The 22,998-nt window shown below is 45.4% G+C and overlaps 1 protein-coding gene and 2 long non-coding RNA genes across 5 annotated transcripts; 1 reads left to right on the top strand and 2 right to left on the bottom strand.

Annotated features, from left to right (window-relative positions):
- Positions 1-111: 111 nt before the first annotated feature.
- On the bottom strand, positions 112-15,491 carry LOC112644834 (spermatogenesis-associated protein 31E1-like). Of its 2 annotated transcripts, XM_049093012.1 has the most exons (5): positions 15,395-15,491; positions 5,885-5,964; positions 5,062-5,131; positions 4,477-4,537; positions 112-4,215 (listed from the first exon to the last, which is right to left on the bottom strand). In XM_049093012.1, the coding sequence occupies exons 1-5, from the start codon at positions 15,420-15,422 to the stop codon at positions 171-173; spliced, it is 4,284 nt and encodes a 1,427-aa protein (XP_048948969.1). In that variant the 5' UTR covers positions 15,423-15,491; the 3' UTR covers positions 112-170. The 2 variants fall into 2 exon arrangements, with proteins under 2 accessions (XP_048948969.1, XP_035555392.2); XM_035699499.2 differs by lacking the exon at positions 15,395-15,491 and having other exon boundaries at positions 5,885-6,143.
- On the bottom strand, positions 8,931-15,219 carry LOC125752363 (uncharacterized). Its single transcript, XR_007401722.1, has 2 exons — positions 14,003-15,219; positions 8,931-9,371 (listed from the first exon to the last, which is right to left on the bottom strand). It is a non-coding gene; the product is annotated as an uncharacterized LOC125752363 (long non-coding RNA).
- An 82-nt stretch (positions 15,492-15,573) lies between the features above and the next one.
- Positions 15,574-21,114, top strand: LOC112644835 (uncharacterized). 2 transcript variants are annotated; one of them, XR_003126792.3, is made up of 3 exons: positions 15,574-16,052; positions 18,975-19,173; positions 19,707-21,114. It is a non-coding gene; the product is annotated as an uncharacterized LOC112644835 (long non-coding RNA). The 2 variants fall into 2 exon arrangements; XR_003126791.3 differs by having other exon boundaries at positions 15,574-16,115.
- The last annotated feature ends 1,884 nt before the right edge of the window (positions 21,115-22,998 follow it).

The raw sequence follows: 22,998 nt of genomic DNA, 5'->3' as shown, positions 1-22,998 counted from the left end.
TTCACCCCCTCCAGGGCCCCATCCCTTCTGGAAGCCAAAGCAGGCACTGGGGAGAGCAGACTCCATCCCTCTCTTCCCCAGCAGGGCCCACACAGAGGGCAGCACCTCTCATGAGAAAAAAAAAACCATATATTTTGGGAAGCAATACAAATCGTGGTTCAAAGAAGCCATTAGCCCATGGAGGATGTGCTAACATGAGAAAAATAAGTTTTTCTCTGTACTGTATGCACAGTCCTACCAGGAAAGGCATGAAAGGCACACACTGACTGGCCAGACGAGACGTATCTTTGGAAGAGGCAGTGCCTTGGGCAGTGGGGGTGGGGAGGGTGGCCTGAGGCTCCTGGTACCATGGGCCTGTGCTGGCACGCTCTGCCTGGGCACCCCGCCACCCTGGACGGGAAGGCCCACCTGTTGTCCCTGCCTAGGATCCACTCGGCCCTGTTGGGACAGCTGTGGCCCTTGGGGATGGCTTGCTGATTGGAGGCCGTCTCTCTCATCACTCTCCTCTGCTCTTGGTAGGAAAGAACCCTGTGGTAGCAGACGTTGGGACCTGCTGCAGCCTGCTGATCCCTTTTGTAGCAGTTGCACTCCGGGGCCCGCAGTCCCTGGTGAGGCACCATTTTCTCCTCCAGGATCTGTCCCACGGCTGTCACGAGCACCTGAGCCTCAGCAGGCCCCCTGCCCACAGCCGACCTGCCTGATGCTCGGTTCTGGGCAGATGTTGGCGAAGGCTTGCCTTTTGGGCCAGGATCTTTCTGTCCTTTGCCTTTACCGGGAAAAATCCACTGCAGAAAGTGCCTCACCTTTCTTCTGAATTGGCTTTCTGGAGGAACCTCCTCCTTCTTCAGCAAGACGGGACAGAACTTGCTTCTTGAGGGCTCTGGGGATGCCTTGTCCAGGGAACGATGGTTCATCTCACTGATTTGGAAGACCTTTAGTTCTTCTACCTCTTCCTCATGCTCTCCTGCGTTGGGCCTCCTGTAGTACTCTCTCTCTTGAGCGGGGATAGACAACTTGCTCTGGCTCCTAGAGGGGGCCTGCAGGACCAGGGTCTCTGGCTGCCACTGGCTGTCCTGCCCACTCGATACGAGGCCAAGCAGCATCTGGGAAGTTGATGCGTCTTCACTGGACAAACTCTGGAAGTCAGACAGAGATCCCTGAGAAGCCAACATGTCTGCAGCAAGGAACATATTGGACTGACATTCTTGAAGAAGACTGTTGGTGGCACAATCTTGAAGAATCACCCCAGTTTCACAGTCTTCAAGAAGCACATTGGAGACGGGGGCTTGAGGCTGGTTCTCTGACTCTGCCAATCTCTGGACTGCAGACTCTCTAAGCTGTTCATCAAGGCATGGCTCTTCTGGGTCTTGGGCAACCAACTTTACAGATGCTGAGGGTCCATTACTGCCCCCAGAAGACCCCGATCTTCTCAGATCCACATGGATGGTTTGGTCATTAGGAAGCACACTGGGTTCTAAGGTGTCACCCCAAGCAGGGGCCTCCTCACTCTCTGCTGCCTCCCTGGACTCTTTGGCACTCAAAGACTGGGACTCTAAGTTGAGCTCTAGCACTGTTACGTTGCAGCAGGAGTCTCGTGAGGTCCAACCCCCCGTCTCCCTCCTTGGCTCACTGGTGGCCGTTGCTGGACTTGGACTTGACTCCAAGCTGCTATACTCAAAAGCCCCCAAGACAGTTTCACTGTGCCAGATTCTGCCCACAAAGCTGTATGTGAGGGTCTGAGGAGGTGGTCTGGCCTCCTGTCCAGCCACAGGGGCCTCTGGGGGCCCATGGCCCTCACCAAGTGAGATCCCTTCCAGGGTCTGTGGGATCTCCTCACATGTAGGCTGAGGGGCAGGGAGGGGGGTCTCTGAGGGGGGAACTGCTTCTTTTGTTATTTCCTTCTCCCCTCGATGGGGCTGAGGAGGTTTGCCCAAGAACTTGGCTTTTGAGCAGGCCTTAGATATGCTGGTGGCTGGGTGGGGAGTGGAGGACCAGGGAAAGATTGAGCCTTTTTTCAACTTAAAGAGATTTATGGGCTTGAGAACCTTGAGGGGTAGGCTCCATCTGTGCTTTACCCGGAACCTTATAATATGTGCTTCTAGCATCCGTTGAGTGTACGGGCTGAGGATGGAAAAATCGTGGGAAGTGGTCATGCAGGGTTTCCAACCCTTGGAAGTTGCTGGCTTTCCAGTTTTCCTGTGGATGCTTGGCTTGCCGGGAAGATCTGAGGCATGGTTGACAGCAAGCCTAGAGCGATGAACATCCACAGGGATCTGCCCCTCTCTGATCTGCCCCAACTTCCTGCCCAAATGGGTTCTCAGGATCTTTTCTGGATGCTTCTTGTCCTGGCTGCTTGTCGAGCGCTTCATCATATCTGGGTCTGACTCCTCAGAACCTTTTCCTGGCTCCTTCCACGGAGAAGTTGATGAGCCCCTGCATAGATCTTTCTGAATCTTCCGCACACTAGACCTTGTATCCTTGCCCAGCTTTTTTCCTGGCATGGTCCTTGCTGGGTTCCTGGACCCGGTCTTCTGCACAGCCTGGCAGCTTCGGTCTCTGGATGCAGAGGGCCACATGGGTCTGCGCTGACTGTGTGCCTGTGTCACCTTCAGGGCCTCGTCTTGAGGTTGGATCAGCTTCACAGACAGCTGGATTTTGTGGGGCAGGCCACTCTGGTGCCTCATGAACCTCTTCCAAAGGTGCCACTCCAGTTGCTCCCGGAGCTCAGGGCTGATCAAATCCTCGGGAAGAACAGAGATGGACTCATGGGCCTCAGGGTCCTGGTCATCTTGCAGAAAGTTGGGAGAGACTTGGTTAAAGACTTCCTGAGATCTTTTTACCACAGCAGGTAATGTCCTGTCCCTTTCTAATTGCTTCTTTAAAAAGTGACATTCCAGGTTTTGAATTGCAGTTGAGATGAAAGATGGTGTATTCTTCTCGGATGCAGGGCAAAATATCCCCATCTTGGGTGGAGAAGGAGGCAATTCGATTGGAACAGAGGGTGCGAAGTGGGCCTGGGGCTGGGGCAGAGCCAGAGGCAGGGGCGGGGACTGGGACAAGATTGGGGTCAAGGGTTGGGGCTGGACCATAGCGTCAGGTAAGGACTGGGCTGGTGAAAGATGTGAAGCTACGTTGGCCTGCATTGGGAGGGGCAAGGTCTGAGAGAGTTCATTGAATATGACAGACGGGAGCTCCAGTGGGGAACCAGCCATGCTGACAGTGGCCACCAGGGACTCACTGTGCAGAAAGGGGAGACCCCAGAAGAGCTGGCTGCATTTCTGCTGTAGATTGTCTCCCGAAGTCCCGTGATATGGAGGCTCTTCAGGACTGAGCAGCCGTTCTTGTATGCCTCTCATGCTCCAGAAGGATTGGCAACCCAGGGTGTCCTGCTTGTCACCTGGGGACTTGCACCTACTCCCCAAAGAGTTTAGGTGGTCATCTGACCCTTCCTTCTTCCAAATCTTCAGTTCTATTCTCTTAGTGATTAGTATCTCCAGAAGCTTCTGGATATCGGGGTTGATGAAAGAGGGGATATTAGCCTCTACCTGTCTGTTGGTGGAGTCTCCCCAGAGCAAGACCTCTGGTGGCTGGTGGGACAGAGGCTCTTGCTGGGACTCTAAGTGTGTTGAAGTGGAGAAGCTCCAGGCTTTGGCAGTTGCCTGCCAGCAGGACAGGGCTGAAATAGGACAGCTTGAGTAGCCTAGGCCTGAGATGACTGGAACAGGAGAAGCTAACCAAGGAGTGCGTGGAGATGAACTCTGTGGGATGGTGCCCAGTGGGGGTGCCATTGAGTCACACAGAGGGAGAGTCAGAGTAGAGTCTGGCCATGCTGGGGCAGAGGAGTCTGTCAGAGCGGGAGTACAGGCCTCTGAAGAAGGGAGACTTGGCAGGGAAGGAGAAAGAGCAAGTGACTGGTGTGAAAAGCCATCCAGGGGAAGGAAAGGCTCTGGTGGCCAAGAAGCACTCAGGGAGAAGTGTGAAAGAAGAGAAATTGAGGAGGTCGTTGGGCTTGGTGACAGAGTGGAGGCCAGAGGTAGAGGGCATCCAGTCAGAGGAGCGGGGGAAGGTGATGGGACCAAGATGGGAGCAGCATCTTCCCCAGGCTCGCTGCATGGCTGGTGGGCTCCAGCAGACGCTGCTTTGGACACCTCCTCAGGGGCTTCTTGATATAGGAGCTGATGAAAGGCCTCCTGGTCAGGGAACCTCCCCAGGTGGCTGCAGGAGGCAGGGGGCACCAGCTACAGCCAGGAGCAGACGTGGCCAGGAGGGTGGGTCCCACGGCCCTTCGCACCCCCACACCCACTTCACAGTGCTCCTGCAGTTCCTCACCCCAGGGCTTTAGCCACACTCTGTCTCCATGGCTCCCCTTTGCCCTCTCCCCCACCCCCAGGACAGCCCTAGTGTCCCTGCAGTGCTGGGCTCACACCATAGACTCTGGGAGGAGGACCCAGCAGAGAAGGGATAAAGATTCTTTACCTTTGGAGAAGGGAAATCAGTTCCCGAACCTCCTCCAGTTCTTGCAGGCAATCTCTGCAAGCTTGAAACAGGAGACTGGGTCATAGACGTGAAGGCAGGGGCCCAAGGGAGGAGGCTGGGTACAGTGTCCCTTTAGGGGAGACCTTTGTGGTTTAGACTCGGGAGTCCCAAACTTCAGTGTCCAGGGCCACATGCCACACAGTGACATCAAGGCTCATGATGGGGATCGCCTTGTCCTATACAGAGTACATCCCCATTCATGACCTTGTTGGGGGAGACAGGACTGGGTCACCTCACAGAGGACTCTGAGCAAAGTTGGACAACTTGTCCACAGTTGGAGCTAGAGGTTGACCAGGCCCTGCAGCCCCTGCTGGGCAACACCATGTCTGGCCCCTTGGGGCTTCGTTCTGGCCCAGAATCGAGGAAGCGTCAGGGTTCTGCTCTGCTTCCCAGGAGCCCCCACCAGGGCTCTGTTTCCCAAGGAACAGACTCGGGCCCCAGGATCCTGGAGACGGTGGGGCTGGGCCCTCGGAGCAGGAGGGATGGTGTACCTGGGGTGCGCAGGGCTCGGGGGCAGAGGCTCACCTTTCAGAGTCTTCAGAGTCTGGGCTTTCTTCTGGCTCCTGCTGCTCCTTCTCTGAGGCTCCACTCGATGCTGAGATGAGAGAACATGGGGAGACTGGGACCCCCTCCCTGCCCTCTGGAGCGAGCTGCAGATGCTCAGTGCTCATGAACAATGTGACTTCCTACATTTAACTAAGAGGGGAGGGGGCATGGGTTTCTTTCTTTTACTCATTTTCAAAGTAGATAAATACGTTTTCAGTTTTTCTTCTTTGAAGAATGTACAGAAGGATTTTCTACGTGAGAAATTCCTCTGTCACTGATCCTCTGCTCAAGAAACACACACATTCTCAGACCTGCAGCATCTGCGTTTCTTCAGGTAAGACCCTGCTCCCCGAGGTCAGAGCCCCACTTCAGCTGCTTCCTGGGGCCTCCTGAGCCCAGCGCTGCCCTTGATCAGCCCCGACAGAGCAACATTCACCTGAGACACCTGCCCCAGGAAGGTGGCTGGTGAATGGGTTCTCAGGGGCCTGATCTGTGCTACAGATGGAGCCCTCAGCCATCCCGTCCTCGGCCACTGGTGGTGTGTGTTGAGGATGTTGTCCTGGGGCCCTCCACCACACCTGCACTCCTGGCCTGAGATCATCAGGTAGAGATCCTCGTGCCCCTCTAACCTCTTCCTGGTCTGGCCTGTCCCTGGACAGATGGTGTTCTGCTCTCTTCCTGGCAATGCATGTGCTGCTCTTTCCTACCTCAGGAGTCTCTCCAGTGATTCAGAAAAGTAGAAATACTAATAGAAAAGTGGATGGGATCATGCTCTACTGGGTCTGGGCTAAGGGTTCCTTACCTTCCTGCTGTTTCTGTGTTTCTCGTGTGGTGGTAAGGATGCATCATTCCGGAAGTAGGAGAATAACAGGAAGAAGAGTCCTAGTCCACACAGGAAGGTGAAGATGATATTAATTGCCCATGAAGTGGGACCGGAGCTCAGCCAACTAGCAATAATGTATTTCTGAGGGAAGAGGTAATTCTCCATCTCTTTTTTCTGAAATGCATTAGTGCCAGGTTGCACGGCTGCCTGCAGGCCACTAAACCCTGGGAGTGGACTTGGGGACAAGAGCCCCAGGCCCACATCACAGAGCTGTGGTCTGGTCACAAAGGGCTCCTGAGGGCAGTGAGGGGACAGAAGTAGTAGGACTGCAGCCCCTCCCTGCCACCTGGCTCTGCAGCTTCATCTCTCCACACTCCCTGGCCTGCCACTCCTCTTCTCTCCCCTTTGTCCATTTGCTCTTTGTCCCTCCCGGAACTCAAGTAATACCTGCTTCCCTTGAGATCTCTACTTGGGCTCCATCAATTTCATAGCTTCTAAAAATCTGGAGTCGTCCCTGAATTTTGGTTAATTCCCAGGAACTTTTGCTCTTTGGGTGCTATCTGTCTGCATCTCCAACGTCCCCACATACTATGTTTTTGCCTTGCATCACACCCTTAGCTGTGTGAGTTTTGGAAACATTTTAAAATGTTTTATTTCAATTCTCACTATCTTCAGCTAGAGGGACTTAGAAAATGAATAGTTACTCAAAATTTACAAAGCTAAATAAGTATAAAGCAGATTGAAATAGTTAAATCTTCAAAGTACTTTTTTTTTGTAAGTTTCTAGCATTTTTGCTTCTGAGATCAGTAGAGAGTGAATGGCAGAAACACTCTTAGAACATTCTCTGTAGACACACATACACACACTCACACACATTCTTTAACAAATCTGGCATTTTCAAATCTAAGAATCAAGTTATTCTTTTGTTTTACTGTTTTATTTTTCAATTCCAAGGTTTCCCTTAGTAATTCTTGTAAGTTTGTATACCTTGAATATCTTCATTTTGCCTTCATTTTTGAAGGACAGATTTACTAGATACGGAATTTTGGGTTGACAATTTTTTAAAAAGATTCATTTATTTATCTTAGAGAGAGAACAAGTGGAGGGGGAAGAGCAGAGGGGGAGGGAGAAGCAGACCCCTCTCTGAGCAGAGAGCCAGACGTGAGGCTCGATCCCAGGACCCTGAGATCACGACCTGAGCTGAAACCAAGAGTCTGATACTGAACCGACAGGGCCACATAGGTGCCTCAACAATTTTTTTTTCTTTCAACTTGTTGACTATTGTCATTTCAAGGCCATCCCTCATTGGTTCTGATGGGAAGTCAGTGGTTATTCTAACTGTGGTCCTCTGGAGTATGAAGAGAAGTTCTTGTCTTGCTTCAAAATTTCCACTTTGTTTTTCCACTGTGTTGTTTACATCACTGTTTGTGACGTATTTAAGAGCACATCTGCTTCTTTTTATTTTATTGTAGGTAAACACTGAATCCATCAAATTCAGTGAGTTTTCAGCCATTATTTCTACAAATATTTTGTCTCCCTCCTCCTTTCTCCTTTCTTTCTGAGAGCACTCCCTTAAGTAGATAAGAATATCCAAATGATTCTGCATTTCTCACAGGTTTGCAGCAAAACACTACCCGAGACCCTGAATTTCTCAACATTCACGTTAGTATCTAGAAAGCAGCTTAGGTTCTGAGAATGTCTTTGATACGGAGTGTTTTGCTGGCATCGCTGAAAGCTGCCTGTGTGACGATGTGCTCGTGCACATCTATTCTGACTATAGTGGGGCTGTGAGTTAGGGCCATTGCTTTGGAAAACGCTTTATCATGACCTGGTACAGGCTGAAGAGAGTGGGCCTTTGACAGAGCGATTCCAAGGCTAGAGCTGGAGAAACTCCCCCATTTTACAAAAGCAAAAAATGGGGAACAACCCAGTCTAATCGAGTGAGAAGTCTGTGCTCTGCAATATGCCAGAGTATCATGCTCAAGTCAAAGTGCATGAACTATAGCTAAACATCGTAAAAGCAAGTTATGTAGACATACTACTGAGGAAGAAATAAAACACAAGCGACTTGCAGAAAATTTATGCAGGATGATTCCATTTGTTCTAGTTTCACAACTATACGATACAAAATAACGTGTTATTTAGCAATGCATTTACTTTAGTAAAATTATAAAGAAAATACTGAGAGTGATGAACAGGATTGAGGAACGGGGTGGGGAGGGAAGTACAGACACCTCCAAAGATGTGGACAATACCGCAATTCTTAGGTTGGGATGTCTATGGGTTTTCTTTTCATTATCCCTTACATCTTCTATAATAATTTATAAATGTTAACATAACTTTTAAATGTCAAGACACTTCATGGTAATGTAAACAACCCCACTGGAAATAAAACTGAACATAGCAAAAATAAAATGCCCGACAGCCTCATAAGGAAGGGAGCAGAAAAAACGATTATAGGGATGCTTTGTGCTCTAGAGCAGTCTTTGTTCTCAACACCTTGAAGACCCCAGCATGACTTTGAGTGTTGAAGCCGTGCATTGCCCATTTCCCCACTGCCCTGTTTACAATAAGCTGGATTCAAATAAGATCACCTTCTGATAGTTTCCAAACCTGAAATAGTAAAACGCAGATCTGTGACTCTTAGTGGATGGCACTTGCTTCCTCTTGGCTAGAGATTTTCAGCAGTAAATGAAGGTATTGAGCTGTGGCTGTCACCCTGGCTGTGCTCTGATTATGCCAGGCAGCGGGACCTGGATCTGGCTGGCACACCATCCAGGCTCTTGGAGCAAGGTGACCGTGACTTGACAAAAAACAGATCAGACCAGACCTCATGCTTGTGGTGAGCTTTTATTAAAGCAAAGAGGAGGAGGTGCGAACGTATCTGAATTTAGGCCAGGGACTCTGAGGCGAACAAGCCCTGAGCTTGCCAGGTGACCCACAGAAAAGTACTTCTCATAAATAAAACATGGGGAAAAGTAAAAATGTGAGATATATAGCTGCCTTTGAAGAAATTTAGATATGCTTTTCATGTTTGGAGCATTTTTCTTGTTTATTTATAAATACTGATCTTAATATTTATGTATAATACGTATCTTTTTAGAAGAAAAACACCATTTCTACATATTTACGCTGGGTAGACATTGAGCTGTGCCTTTTTGGAGCTGGCATGATGTCCTTCATGACAACACTGATGCTCACGGAGACGGACTGCATCCCTGATTCCCTCTTCCTTGGCGCTTCATCTGATACATCATAAGTTCTGTGCCGATGGAACACTTGGTGTACCATCTTACTTTTTCTGTGATGAACGCCAGGATTTGATAAATGCTTTACCTGGGAGTGCTCATTCAATAGCGCAGGTTATAACATTCAGTTCTTTAGTGCCCTGTGTGTCATCTATTCAAATCCACGTGGGTAAATTGAGGGCCTGCCCAAGCTCTGGGCCCACATTATAGGATATTCCCTGAAAGAGACAAGAACATCCAGATAATTCTGCATTTCTCCCAGGCTTGCAGTGAAATGCTGTCCAAGAAACTAAATTTCTTAATACTCATGTTAGTACCTCATGTTAGAAAGTAGTTCAAGTTCCAACATAAACATTTTTGTGAATAAAGCCAGCTCAATGAGACCTGCAGGATCTTTTATTGTCCTTTTCACAATACGGAGGATGCTTTTGCCGCATATAATCTATATCCTTTCAATTTGCCGCTTTGCCTCACTACCTAAGACCTCTATCGACAGAGCAAAGTGCACACTCTGGAGGATATGGTAATGTGTTTTCAGTCTTCAGATTCGCTAAACTAAAACATGATGCTGGAAAAAGAGCAGGATAACAGGTGCTCTCATTTATGCTGGTGAAGTGTGAGTGGTTGTCATCTACTCCAGAATATTCCAAGAAGAGATCTTGAATTTTAAAAATAGGCTTGTGTGTATGTTTTTAGAACACTGAAAAAGTGTGGAGCCCAGAAAAGCAATCCTCAACAAGACGAAAAGACAATCTATCAATGGGTCCCAGGAAGGCCAATCAAATGACTCTCAGGATCAAAAGAAGATATGTGACAAAAGGTCAACGATTTGGGTTATTTTAGTCTTTAAGCAACAAAGTAAAGAAGTGACCATCCCTCTCTATATATATTGGGAGATTTTTATGAAAATGGCACTAATTGGCTTCTTGCATCCTCAGAAGCCCAAGGAAGTTGAAGTGGGCCTGAAGGAGGTTTTACTAAGACATTGGAACATACTAAATATCAAGTTTGATAAGACCTGTTCTATTAAATCAAAGAACTTAAAGATTCTGATTCTGACTTTTGAGAGAAAGGGAACAATGCATGGATCTTCCTTGACAGTGAGATATTTACTTGTATTTTGGGGGCCTGGGCTCTGATGCTTCCAGTATGATGTTTATGCTCCATTTCAGCAAGTTTCCTTTAAAATGCATCTCTCTGGGCAGACTTGACTCAGAACAGCTCAGCTGGCTCCAGTGATCCCAGCTACAGTCACCAAGCTGACTGGTTGGCCACATGTGTTTCTACCTGTGCAGTTGATTGTATGAGGACGTATGTGAATTTTGTGTGGTCATGTTTTATATGATAATAATGATGTTTGTCCTTTTCTGGAGAACATAGAAGGTGGAGCATGAGTTTTCAGAGGTCTGAAGCAGAAATTGATAAATCAATGCTATTGCTACATTCTCTCTACCCCTTTTTAAAAATGGGCAGTGTGGGGCACCTGGGTGGCTCAGTGAGCATTTGCCTTTGGCTCAGGTTGTGATCCCGGATCCTGGGATTGAGTCCTACTTCTCCTTCTGCCCATGTCTCTGCCTCTTTCTCTCTCTCTGTGTGTCTTTCATGAATAAATGAATTTTAAAAATCTTAAAAAAATAAAATGGCTCAATGTGATCCAGAAAGGGACTGAGACTAATTCCTAACCCTATTTAAATTAAAAAAATTATTTTGAGGGGTGCCTGGGTGACTCGGTTGGTGAAGCATCTGCCTTCAGCTCAGATCATGATCCTGGGGTTCTGGGATCGAGCCCCTGGTTGGGCTTCCCACTCAGCCAGGAGTCTGCTTCTCCTTCTCCCTCTGCCCCCCCTCCCTGCTCTCTCTCACTCATTCACTCTCTCTCTCTCAAATAAATAAAATCTTAAAAAAATTATTCTGAGCAAACCCTGTGCTTCTCTGAAACTCCTAGAAGTTCATGCAACTTTATTCAACAGTAGACACCCATGGACCACTCCTAGGTGTCCCACTGGTGCTAAGAGCCGACCATCCCTTCAAGTGGTACATAACATCAGAAATGCAAAATAATATTTAAACTCTTCAAAGAAAGCTCTTTTGGATTATTGCTTTAATAAAAATGTACAATTTACTTAATCATTCTGAGCCCTGGCCATCTCCCTAAACAGACAAGGGAAGGTCAGCTGTAGTCAGTGATTTTGTCCCCTTAGCTGTGTCCATAAGTAGACAACACCCCACAGACACCATCATGGTCACAGCCAGATTGACATCCAGCCCTGATGCCAAGAAATCCTGCAGCACCAGACATTGCCTCAGCAACACATTCTGATGCTGGGTTGATTGCTCCTGCCCGTTTTCATATTCATGCTCTACGTAAAGGCATTCATTATATACCCGTGCCATAAATATTCAGAAGAAATCCAATGAGTGGGTAAGAGAAGATGTCCTTGAAAATACTTTCCAAGGGAACACTTTTTAAAGGGGACAGATTCCCCCCCCCCTTTTTGGCATGTATAGGAGGATGGGTTGTTCTCTACTTTCTTCATTATCATTTTGAAAATTCAGATGTCATGATGACTCACTGGCATTTCATTTTGCTTAATTGTGCAGCCTTTCTTATCATTCTTTTTTTTTCCTTAAAGATTTATTTATTCGAAGGAGTGAGAGAGAGCAAGAAAGCACGAGCAAGGTGGGGGCAGAGGGAGAGAGAGGATCTCCAACAGACTCCCTGCTTAGCTCAGAGCCTGACTCCAGGCTCGATCTCATGACCCTGAGATCCTGACCTGAGCTGAAATCAAGAGTCAGGCACTTAACCGACTGAGCCACCCAGGTGCCCCATCATTGTTTCTTTTACGAGTCAGCCAGCCATGAGTATATACACTTATTTCTTCGTTGTGCATCTCCACCCTGCTCAATCTGACCCACTCATTACCCTGATAAGGGTGGTAATCAGAGCTCCCAATCCATCCCATGAACAGCTGAACCTAGAGCCACGTGCCCTGTACCTGGTGGGAATTCCAGCGTGAGTTGCCTTGCTTCTGAGCTTCTTGACCAGGCTCATCTCTGTGAGATAATACCATGCTAGCTTGGGGATGAGAGTCATTCTTAATAATCACCATTTTGGTTGACACTGCTATTCTTTATGCTCTGGCTTACGCTAAGTGTGTGATGGATAGTCTATCAACAATTCCCCAAGGGAAAGAAAACCACCAGATGAGCTCTTTAGCTGGTAGCTCTGTGCAGGAGAATCAAATCCAGACTGGCTTGCTCAGAGTTTGGAGAAAACTGACAACCTGGTTCCACCGCCTCCAGGAGAAGCAAATCACATTCTCATATTTTGTTGATGTATGATTACATATCCCTTCTTAGATGCAGTAGTATATGTTTTTTACTTGATTAATTTTATTCTTTATTATCACTTTTCATACTTTTTCATGTAGTTACTGGATTTTCACTTTGCTTTTTTTCCCCCTAGGTTTTAGTTTATAGCCTAGTCCTTTTCTATACTTTCTTTAAAGGTGCATTATTGTGAATTTACTAGAGACTTTTGTTAGAGATTTTATAATTAACAACCAAGGCACATGCCAATAATTTTGAATAAATATGATGCCCACCTTCCATACTTTATTCATTCTTTTTTTTTTCTTAATTATAAATGTTAAGTACTTTCTGTGTTGGGGTTCTAAGATGTGTGTGTGTATGTGTGTGTGTGTGTGTTGAGAGAGAAAGAGAGAGATAGAGACAGAGATGGACACAGAAAGAGATTTATTTTAAAACATTAACTCATTGTGAAAGCTGGCAGGTTTGAATTCTGCAGGTTGGTGGCAGGGAAGACCTGATGTGGCAGCTTGAGTCTAAACTCTGGAGGCAGAATCCCTTCCTCTCTGGCTCATCCACATTACAGAGAGCAATCTGCTTTTCTCAAAGTTTACTAATTTAAATGAAAATCACATATAAAAATATTTTCACAGCAACATCCAGAGAGGTATTTGGTCAACTATCTGGGTACTCTGGCCCACACAAGTTGTCACATATAAGTAACCATCACAATGAACCCCTGTTGATTTAGCACCCACACATCTCTTTGAGTCATGCTTAATCTCCAAATAAAGACACTAACAAGGTTATACTTCTGTCTAACGTGATACAATTATCCCACGTACAACTTAAAATGCACTAATACATTCTTTAGTGGAGGATACAAAGTCCTTGGAGATGTCCCCTCTTCTCCCTATAACTTCAATAGGATGGTGTAAAATCCATATATCTATGTTCTCTGATAAGAGACTGAAAGAAGGAAGAAAACAAAGATACAGATAGACTCACACAGAAATATTCATAACAAAATAAGAAAGAAATACTCATAAGAATTAGAGTCCCGGAATACCTGGGTGGCTCTGTCAGTTAAGCATCCGACTCTTGGTTTTGGCCCAGGTCTTGATCTCAGGGTTGTGAGATCGAGCCCCTGGTTGGGCTTCATGCTCAGTAGGGGGGTCTGCTTGAGATTCTCTCTCTCCTTCTTCTCTGCCCCTCCCCCTGCATGCACTCTCTCTTTAAATAAATAAAATCTTGAAAAAAAAAAAAGAATTAGAGTTCTTATGTCTGTAACTGGTCACAAGGTCAAGACTGGTCTTAGAACTACTACTGCTGCTCATTTTGTATTATGTTTGCTGTCAGCAAGCACCTCAGCCAGTCATAGTTTTTTATCTGGTGGTGACCCAATCCTTTATTCCTGTCCATTGTCTGGACAATTAATAGTCCTGACTGGATTGGATTGGTGTAGTTTTTCACTGACTTTAATTACAGTGCTTAGTGGTACTGAGAGATGCCTCTGGAATCTCCAGTACTGCACACATACCCTTCTTTTCCTCCACGGTGGATTAACAGTCTCATTTTTCTGTGTAGTCAGGATCATTAAACACCTTAAGTCTCATCCTTTATGTGTTTTTTTCAAAGGCCTGAGGAGCCCAAGGTGGCCAAGAAGCAGTCTTAACTGTTTAATGGAATCATGGTCATGTCTCCTAGCGGTAGCATTCTATTTGAGCTACAGCCTCAAGATCCACAGATCATGAGGTCACAGAAACAAGAAGCAAAGATTTCCTAGTGACATCACTAGAGTAATACAGATGCCACTCTCATTTCTAGCTCTATCTTTCTTGACCCATGAATCCTGACTGTGGGAGAAACAGCATCATATATTGATGCATTATTTAGAGCATACCCAGTACAGGAGAACCTTGCCCTGGGACTAGTTTGCTGCAAGTTATTGCCATCCAGCCAGCACTGTAACTGAGTCTTCAAAAAGTCATTTCACTGTTCTAGCAAGCCAGTTGCTTCAGGATGGTGGAAAACATGGTAAGACCATGAATTCCACCATCAAGGACCCATTGTTGCACTTCCTCGTATATGAAATACATTCCTTGCTCAGGAGCAATGCAGTATAGGATACCATGCCAATGGGTTAGGCATTCCATAAGACCAAGGACAGTAGACTTAGCAGAAGCACAATTTGCAGGGAAGGCAAATACATATCTAGAGCAAGTGCCGATTACAGGAAGAACAAAACAAACATTTCCTCTTCCATGATGAACGTAACATGGTCCAGTGTAATCAACCTGCCACCAGGTAGTTGGCTGATCACCCTGGGGAATGGTGCCATATTGGACTCTGCCACCATCAGATTGGGCATGCAGCAGTGGTTCATAGCCTCATTGGACCTGGTAAGTGGAAATAAGTGTTGCTGAGCCCATACGTAATCTCTTCCACTGTGGCCACTTTGTTCATGAGCCCTTTGAACAATGACGAGGGCGGTTGGAGAAAAAGGAAATAGTAGCCACGGAACAAGTCATCCTATGGACTCTATTAAAAGCTTTTGTGCTGTCACCCTTTGCTGAGCATTGACATGAGATATAAATATATTCACATTTTGTAGCCACTCAGAGAAGTCCATCCATAGACCTTTTCCCCAATTTTCCATCACCAATTTTCCAGTCATGCTCAAGTCTTTGACCATCCAGCCAAACCATTGGCTGCAGCCCCTGAATTGATATAAAATTGCAGCTGTCTACTTGTAGCTCATACCTACATATATGCCAGAACTACCTATGATCCAGGTACAACTCTTCTCTTCTTCTGTCAACTGATTATAAGTAACTCTCTATGAGGAGGCCATAGATGCATAATGGAAGAGGAGGCAGAGTGCCAGGAGTAGGGACCATGAACATTTGGGCAACATCTTTGTGTAACTTACCCACCCAGGTCTGCCTGGGCCCAACCATGTATATGTCAGTCCCATTGGATGATGGAATGCTGTTTTAAATGTTCACTTTGTGACATCATGGGTCGAGTGACATCCACTCACTTGATGGGTGGGTGTCACAATGGGGGTCAAGTTGAGGTCACATGGTAACTGGGTGGCCCAAGGTTAAGTATCTCTACTAAGCTCTTCTAACAGATTATAAGCTATTTCTCAAAAGAAGAGTAATTATCCAAAGAGGATGGCAGGGCTTTGTCCCCAAATCCTAAGGTCCTCTATTGAAAATCACCTATAAGAACTTGCCAAAGTTCCAAATGGCAACCCTATCTACCACTGCCACTTCAAGCACCATTGGAACTACTGGATCATGTGGACTGAGTGGCAGAGCAGCTCGTACAGCAGCCTGAACCTGTTGCAGAGCCTTCTGTTGTTCTGGGTCTTACTGAAAACTAGTAGCTTTTTGGGTCGTTCAGTAAATGGACTGGAGTAACACATCTAAATGAGGACTACTTTGCCTCCAAAAGTCAAAGAGGATCACCAGGCATCACATCTCTTTCATGGTTGTAGGACAGGTCAGATACAACAAGTTATCCAAGTTAGAAGGGACATCTTATTGTGCCCCACACCACCAGGCCCTAGAAATTTCACTGAGGTAAAAGGCTTCTGAAATTCGTCTGATCCATTTCCCACCCTCTGACACACTAATGTCTTACCAGTAAGTCTACAGTAGTTGCTACTTCTTGCTCACGATGTCCAATCAGCATAACATCATCAGTGTAATGGGCCAGTGTGACAGCTTATGTGGAAGGGAAAGGCTGTCAAAATCCCTGTGAAGTAAATTATAACATAGAGTTGGAGAGTTGATGTGCCTCTGAGGTAGGACAGGGGAGGTGTATTGTTGGCCTGGCCAGCTGAAAGGAAACTACTCATGGTTTTTACTAACAGGTTGGAGGAGAAAGCATTTTTCAGGTCAATAGTTGTATATTCGATTGCAGGGGATGTGTTGATTTTTCCAAGCAATGAAACTACATCTGCTGCAGGAGCACAGAGTCTGATTAAACTTATGAGAATCCATAGTCATTATTCCGGGATCCATCTGTTTTCTGCACAGATTTAATAGGTGAGCTGAAGAGGGGAGGGATTGGCTGTCACCACCTCTGCACCCCTCAAGTCCTTGATGGTGGTGCTAATCTCTGCAATCCCTCCAGGAACATACCAGTACTTATAGTTTTCTACTTTCCTACAGTACAAGCAGTTCTAGTAGCTTTCACTTGGCTTTCTCACCTTAATAGTACTTACTCAATAGGCCATGGAATCAATGCAGGGATTCCGGCAGTTGCTGAGAATGTCTTTCCAGTTATGCATTCCAGACTTGGGAAAATAACCACAAAATAAATTCAGAGATCCACTGGACCAACTCTGAGATCAGCCTGAGATAAATTCCATTGACTCTCTGATTTCCATAAGCTTCTACTCTGATTGGTGGACGACAGGAATGTTTTGAATCTCCTGAAATTAATGAGAATTCAGAGCCAGTGTCCATAGTCTCTGAAAAATCTGATTATTTTCTTTTTTGCAATGCATAGTAACCCCATAGGGAAATCTGGGTGAAGGATTAACAGTAAAGTTTTCGCAGTGTAGCAGAGTCACCCCTCCTGGCTTTCCATCTGTTCAAGGGGTATTGGATCTGTAAACTGGGTTGAGTCTGGGAATTGACAGAGAAGCCATGCCTCTGTTTTTATGATTCAGGTTAAGATTTGTTCACTTGACCTAGGATTCTTCTGCTCATACAGATCAAGTATCAGACTTCGCATTTCTTTCATTTCTAGGAAGGCAATGGCCAAGCGGCCAATGCCATGGGTCTCTGTGTCTCTGTTCTGATTGCTGAGTTGACTTTGCTGCCTACTATGGCCACCATGTCCACACTGCTTTAGCTATAGAGTGCTGCCACTTGGCCCATGCCACCTTGAATCCAATTGATTCTTTTGCATTTAGGTTTTCCAATTATAACTACAATTCCCACCTAGGATCTGGCCTACAGCAAAGAGCAATACAGAACACTTCAAGGATTTGGGGCTCCATTTGCTAATAATTTTTTTCTCATAGTCCTGGTGAAAGGTATGTCTCTGGTTGCTCTCAGGGTGGGTTAGGATACCTCCAATGACAAGTACACTCTCACTTTCCCAGCCTCTGCAACAGACTGAATCTGATGTCCTCTAAAGTCTATATGCTGAAATTCCAATCGCCAGTGTGATTGTCTTGGGAGGAGGTCCTTGGGGAGCCCTCATGAATGGAATTAGGGCCTTTAGGGAAGAAATTCCAGAGACGTCCCTTCCTCCTTCTGTCAAAGGAGAAATTGACAATGTGCAACCCAGAAGCCAGCCCTTGCCAGAAGCTGACCACACTGACCACACTGGCATCCTGATCTCAGACTTGTAGACTCCAGAACTGTGAGAAATAAATGACTTTATTTAGTGTCAGCCACTTTTTGGGTTATGTTTCAGCCAATCAACCAATTGAACAAACTGTTAGGACCTGTTCCAACCCAAAGCTGCAACATTAGCTGCAGACTCTCTGCTTACCGGGTCTGTATTGACAAGTCTGTTCTGATCTGTTTCATATTCCTTCTACCTTCAACCCATGCTCTTAATATTCATTTCTACACGCCTTCTTTTTTTTAATGTGTGCATGTACTGGAGAAATCACATATCCTTCCAGAAGCTCATTGCCCCTGCTCAGAGGTCATACTTTGTACCTTCTGGGGTCTGCTGGTAATTCAGTGTAGTTGTAGGTTGGGAAGCGAAGAGGAGTGATGGGGTTGAGCCTTGAAAAGAATCAGCAATGTCTTGCAAGTTAACTCCCTACTTCAGGGAGGCCATTATAGCTTTTTAGGGATAAAGCAGGATCAATCTTCCCAGATGAGGGTGGAGCAGATCCATCTATGGGCAGAGCAGACTTATCAGAATTTGGGAGTTCAGGTGGTTCCAGATTCATGAATATCTTCCCAACTGTCCCCACATCAATTCTCAGGATTTTCCTTCCATAGCAGACACTGTGCAAGACAAATTCTGTTGGTGTTGTAATTCACTCCCTTACAGGACAAGATTCTGGGTTTTGCCAAGTAATATAATGCTGTACAGCAGTGGTCTTAATGCCCATGGAGCTATGACATGGGAAAATATGGCAGGATGGCTGCTGGTCTCCTGGGCTCTGGCCTGAGGACAGCCTTTCCCCTAAACCATGCCAGAAGATGATAGCTTTTGTTTCTTCTGGTGTGACTTTGCTATAGAGTGTCGAAATCCTTTTATACTCAGCCCTCTTTTAGGATGTGGCAACTTCCATGCCAGCTTGGTACACACGGGAAGCTCCTGTGAAGTTTTAAAACTCATTTTCCTGGCAGAGAGTCAGCCTCATTGGTCTGGGGTGAGCTGGGTATCAGGACTTCTCCAAGCTCTGCTGGTAATTCCAGCCTAGTGATTCACACTATACTACAAAGATGAGGAGGTGCCGACCTTCCACAGGTTGGTGAATTCCAGTTCATAATATCATTATGTTTGTCATTATGTTTGATTAGGTTTCACCGTATTTCATACCCTGGTGGTCCTGGTCAGATTCCGGATGTGACCTCTGGGCTCATGTCTGCTGCCTGTGTTCCTGCCTCCTCGGCCTGAGGTCCTGAATGGCTCCCCTGGAGGGAGTCCTCAGCCCGGATCACAAGTCCTGACCCAGAGAAGCGATTTTTGGATTCAGAGAACCCAAGCAGAGTCATGAAAGTACTGGAATTCTTCTTCAGTTGCAATGCATCATCTCATACTCCCATGATTCCTCTGAGATCAGACGGTCCCTAAGACGTGTCTGCAGGATGAATGAGCTGAGACTCTGGGGCCAGGGTGCCCACTTAACAACAGGTTCAGCCTCTGGCATGTCATGCTCATGCCGTGAAAATTGACTCCCTCTTCCCCTGAAACCATGTGAAAGAAAATGAACAAATCAACATGTAGCCACATAGATTATCCCAAACCAATCTGGGGTGGGAATACATCTCATTTGGGCTGGGTTTGGACTGCACCTGCTTTGCAAGTCTGTTGTCATTTCATTATACAGTTGGAATGTCACCCCTGTCCTTGGGTGAGTGACATTCATCTCTCCTCCCAGGCCCTTTTGTCTCTCCTCCCTTCTAGCTTTCCATGATCTGACTTGTTTTATGGTTACTGGTTTATGTGAACTAAATCATGCATTTTCTAAGAGCTGACATGTTTGTCTAACTCAACTTTGTCCCTCACTTTCAGTTTTCTTTTATGCATAGGTCCTGTGGATGCTGCTGGTCAACAAATGGTTGTGGAATTGAGCTGCAGTGACTGGAAGTCCCGATAAGGCCAGAATCATAGGGGAGAGTGAGGCTCCCCTGCTGGCACATACACACATGTACATGCTGGACCCAGTATCAGGGATTTCCAGAGGGCCCCCTCTCAATGTTCGACGATTTACCAGGACTCCTGGGACTCAGCATATAGAGCATATAGTTTGACTCACAGCTGTCATCTAAAGTCTACAAAGCTAAACCAGTAAAGGGAAAAAGTCTGGAGGAAAGTTCCAAGAGTCCTCCCCCATTGGACTCCCATGGCATAACTCGATTCCTCCAGCAGGGAGTTATGAGTTGTAACATGTGTCCTGTTACCAACCATGGAAGCTAGTTTGAGTCTATGCGTCCAAGGTTTTCATCAGAGGTTGGTCCTGTCGGCACCTTCTGCCCACCCCGTACTGAGATTCCAGACTCCCAGAAGGAAAGCAGGTGCTCAGCGTAACCACATTGTCTGTCCCAACAGTTTAGGCAGCGTGAGCCGCTACCCTCAGCACAATAGCAGGAGCTCTGGCCAAATCCAAGTTCCCGGACCGCAGATGGGAATCGACCTGCTAAGAGCATGTCTAAGGGCAGCAGCCAGGCCTGCTGTGTCCGCTCTTCTCTGCTCATCTGTCAATCACATTTGAGTCTACAGTATCTCGCACATTCATTCACGTGTCCACCTATTTTCATATGATCTCCTCCACTGTGTTGGGTGTGGGAGACAAAAATGTGAACGAACAAACAAACTCTTTTTATCAAAGAGGTCACTGTCCCTTACAGGAGATTGACAAAGAAAGGAACAAATATAATACCACATGGTCAGTGCCGACACGATTAACGCATTAATGCCTGGCTGGATGTATACTGCAAGTCGGAACCTAATTACTGCTGCTTATCAAATTTACAGTATGAAGTGTGCACATAAAATTTGACAGTTTGACAAATGTCTAGGAAATTAATTTACACCTTTATGTGTTTTTTGATGTGCGCAGAGGAAGAAGAATGCTCTCTGAAAGTTCACAAGCCCTAAGGAGTTGGAAAGCAAGGCATTGTGGGATTTCCTTCTCCAGGGTCTAACTTTGGGACTAAGAGTTGGCTTTCTGTAAAGTTACTTTTTAATGAGACTTAACACAGGAAGTGATCTACATCAGATAAATCCCAACTGACAGACTACAAAATACCTGACCAGTACTCCTTAAAAAATGTTAATATCATCAAAATCAAAGCAAGTCTGAGAAACTATCACAATGTAGAGGAGACCTAATGACTAAGTGTAATGTGGTATCCTAAATGGAGTACTGAGACAGAAAAGGGACTTTACAAGGAAACATGAGGAAATCTAAATAAAGTCTATCAATTTTAATTAATAGTAATGTAGCAATATTGGATCACTGATTGTGACAAATGTATCACACTAATGTAGGATGTTAATAATGAGGTGACTGGATGTGGAGTATATGGGAATGCTCTGTACTCTCTTCACAAGGTTTTTGGAAATCTAAAACTATTATACAATAAAAAGTTCACTAAAAAAAAGGGGGAATTGATCTACAGATTCAGCCTGGTTCAGAAAAGCCTAGGCCATTTGCCAGTGAGATTGGTACTTGTTATACATCACTAATTAGAATATGCCAAAAGGCTTGGGGCACCTGGGTGGCTCAGTGATTGAGTACCTGCTTTCGGCTCACGTCGTGATCCCAGGGTCTTGGGATCAAGTCTCACATCAGGCTCCCTGTGGGCGACCTGGCTTCTCCCTCTGCCTATGTGTCTACCTCTCTCTGTGTGTTTCTTAGGAATAAATAAATACAATCTTAAAAAAAAAAAAAAAGAATATGCCAAAAGACCTGAATAGGTTGGGTGATATTCAAATACAACTTTGAGTTTGGTCTAAATGTTAATATTTATCCTCCTGTAACTCAAATATTGGTGTCAAACTTTCAATTCACCTATGCTTAAAATTATTAACTAGAAATGGATGCCGGTTTCACTTTAGAATCCAATAATCCATCTCTTCCATGGCTCTCGCTTTGCTTGACACCTATGAGCAGAGCAATTGTTACAGACCCAGCCTCCACTTGCATGTATCGATTACCTGTCAGCCACGTTAGGAATCATCAAACACACCCCAATCCCAGCACATTTGGAAATGAACCAGGATCTCACGGCTGGCATTACTGTCTGATCGGTGGTCAGGCCAGCCAGAATCCCGATGTCATCCCTGACATCATGTCTCTCAAGATCCAGTCATTTTGGTCTTCTCCTAAGGGCAGTTCAAATTCAGCCATGAAAGTCTTTCTCCTGTGACGTTAGCCAAATCCAAGTTGTCTGTGGTCTTTGAACTCCGTGGAAGACTTCTCATGACCCACCTGCACCCATGTTTGACCGCTGCCATCTATTCTCCACATGCAGCCAGAGTAGTCTTTTCAAAATGTTGATCTAATTTGTCCATCCTCTTCTTGATACGTCTCATTGGCTATCCATTGTTCAAAGAGAGAGACCCTTTGTGAAACTACTCTAAGTCTTCAAGAGAAGATAATCAAACTTCACTTCAGGCCTCATTCCTTAACCTATATGTTTGTGTGTGTGTGTGTCTCTATATATATATATACACACACACAAATATAATGATGCATAATTACATAATTATAATACATGTTATGCATAATGTATAATGTATATAATTACATATTAGTTATTGTATAAATTACATAATTATTATATATGTTATAAACATATATAATTAATTATATAATTATAATTTTACATTATATATGTAATAATATGTATAACATAATTATATAAATATATATGATCATAATTTTATAATTCTGTAATATATAAATATATTTAATGTATTATGCATAATAACCACATATATCTAGCCCACAAAAAAGCATTAAGTGTTATTAATTATTAACATAATAATGCATAGTCTAAAACATAATTAAAATCCATTATTTGCTTCCTGGTTAAAGCATGGAGTATAAAAACTTGTGAGATACATTCTGGTTCTTCTGCTCTAAATGATCACTCTGAGAGATGTGCTTCCCCCAGTTTCCAGGGCTGAGACTAATTATTTAGGGATTTATGAGAAGGTTATGTCCCTTCAGAGAGGAGTTATCTGCTCCTCTCCGTGATAACTGTGAAGATTATATTTTTATTGAAGTAAAGCTCAGGTAACATATCATTTACTATTTTAAAGTCTACAATTTACTGGAGTTTCGTTCAGTCCCCATTCTAGGCAACTGTTACC

Source organism: Canis lupus, chromosome 1, assembly GCF_003254725.2.
Source record: "Canis lupus dingo isolate Sandy chromosome 1, ASM325472v2, whole genome shotgun sequence".
NCBI lineage: Eukaryota > Metazoa > Chordata > Mammalia > Carnivora > Canidae > Canis > Canis lupus.
The sequence above is the reverse complement of the archived record's forward strand: the minus strand, read 5'-3'. Positions and strand labels throughout refer to the sequence as shown.

Excerpts from the sequence above, each read along its gene's own strand:
- LOC112644834 (XM_035699499.2), bottom strand. The coding sequence starts at position 6,070 with ATGGAGAATTACCTCTTCCCTCAGAAATACATTATTGCTAGTTGGCTG. Across the intron at positions 5,132-5,884 it reads AACACAGAAACAGCAGGAAG|CATCGAGTGGAGCCTCAGAG; the intron begins GTAAGGAACCCT and ends CTCTCATCTCAG. Across the intron at positions 4,538-5,061 it reads GACTCTGAAGACTCTGAAAG|CTTGCAGAGATTGCCTGCAA; the intron begins GTGAGCCTCTGC and ends TCCTGTTTCAAG.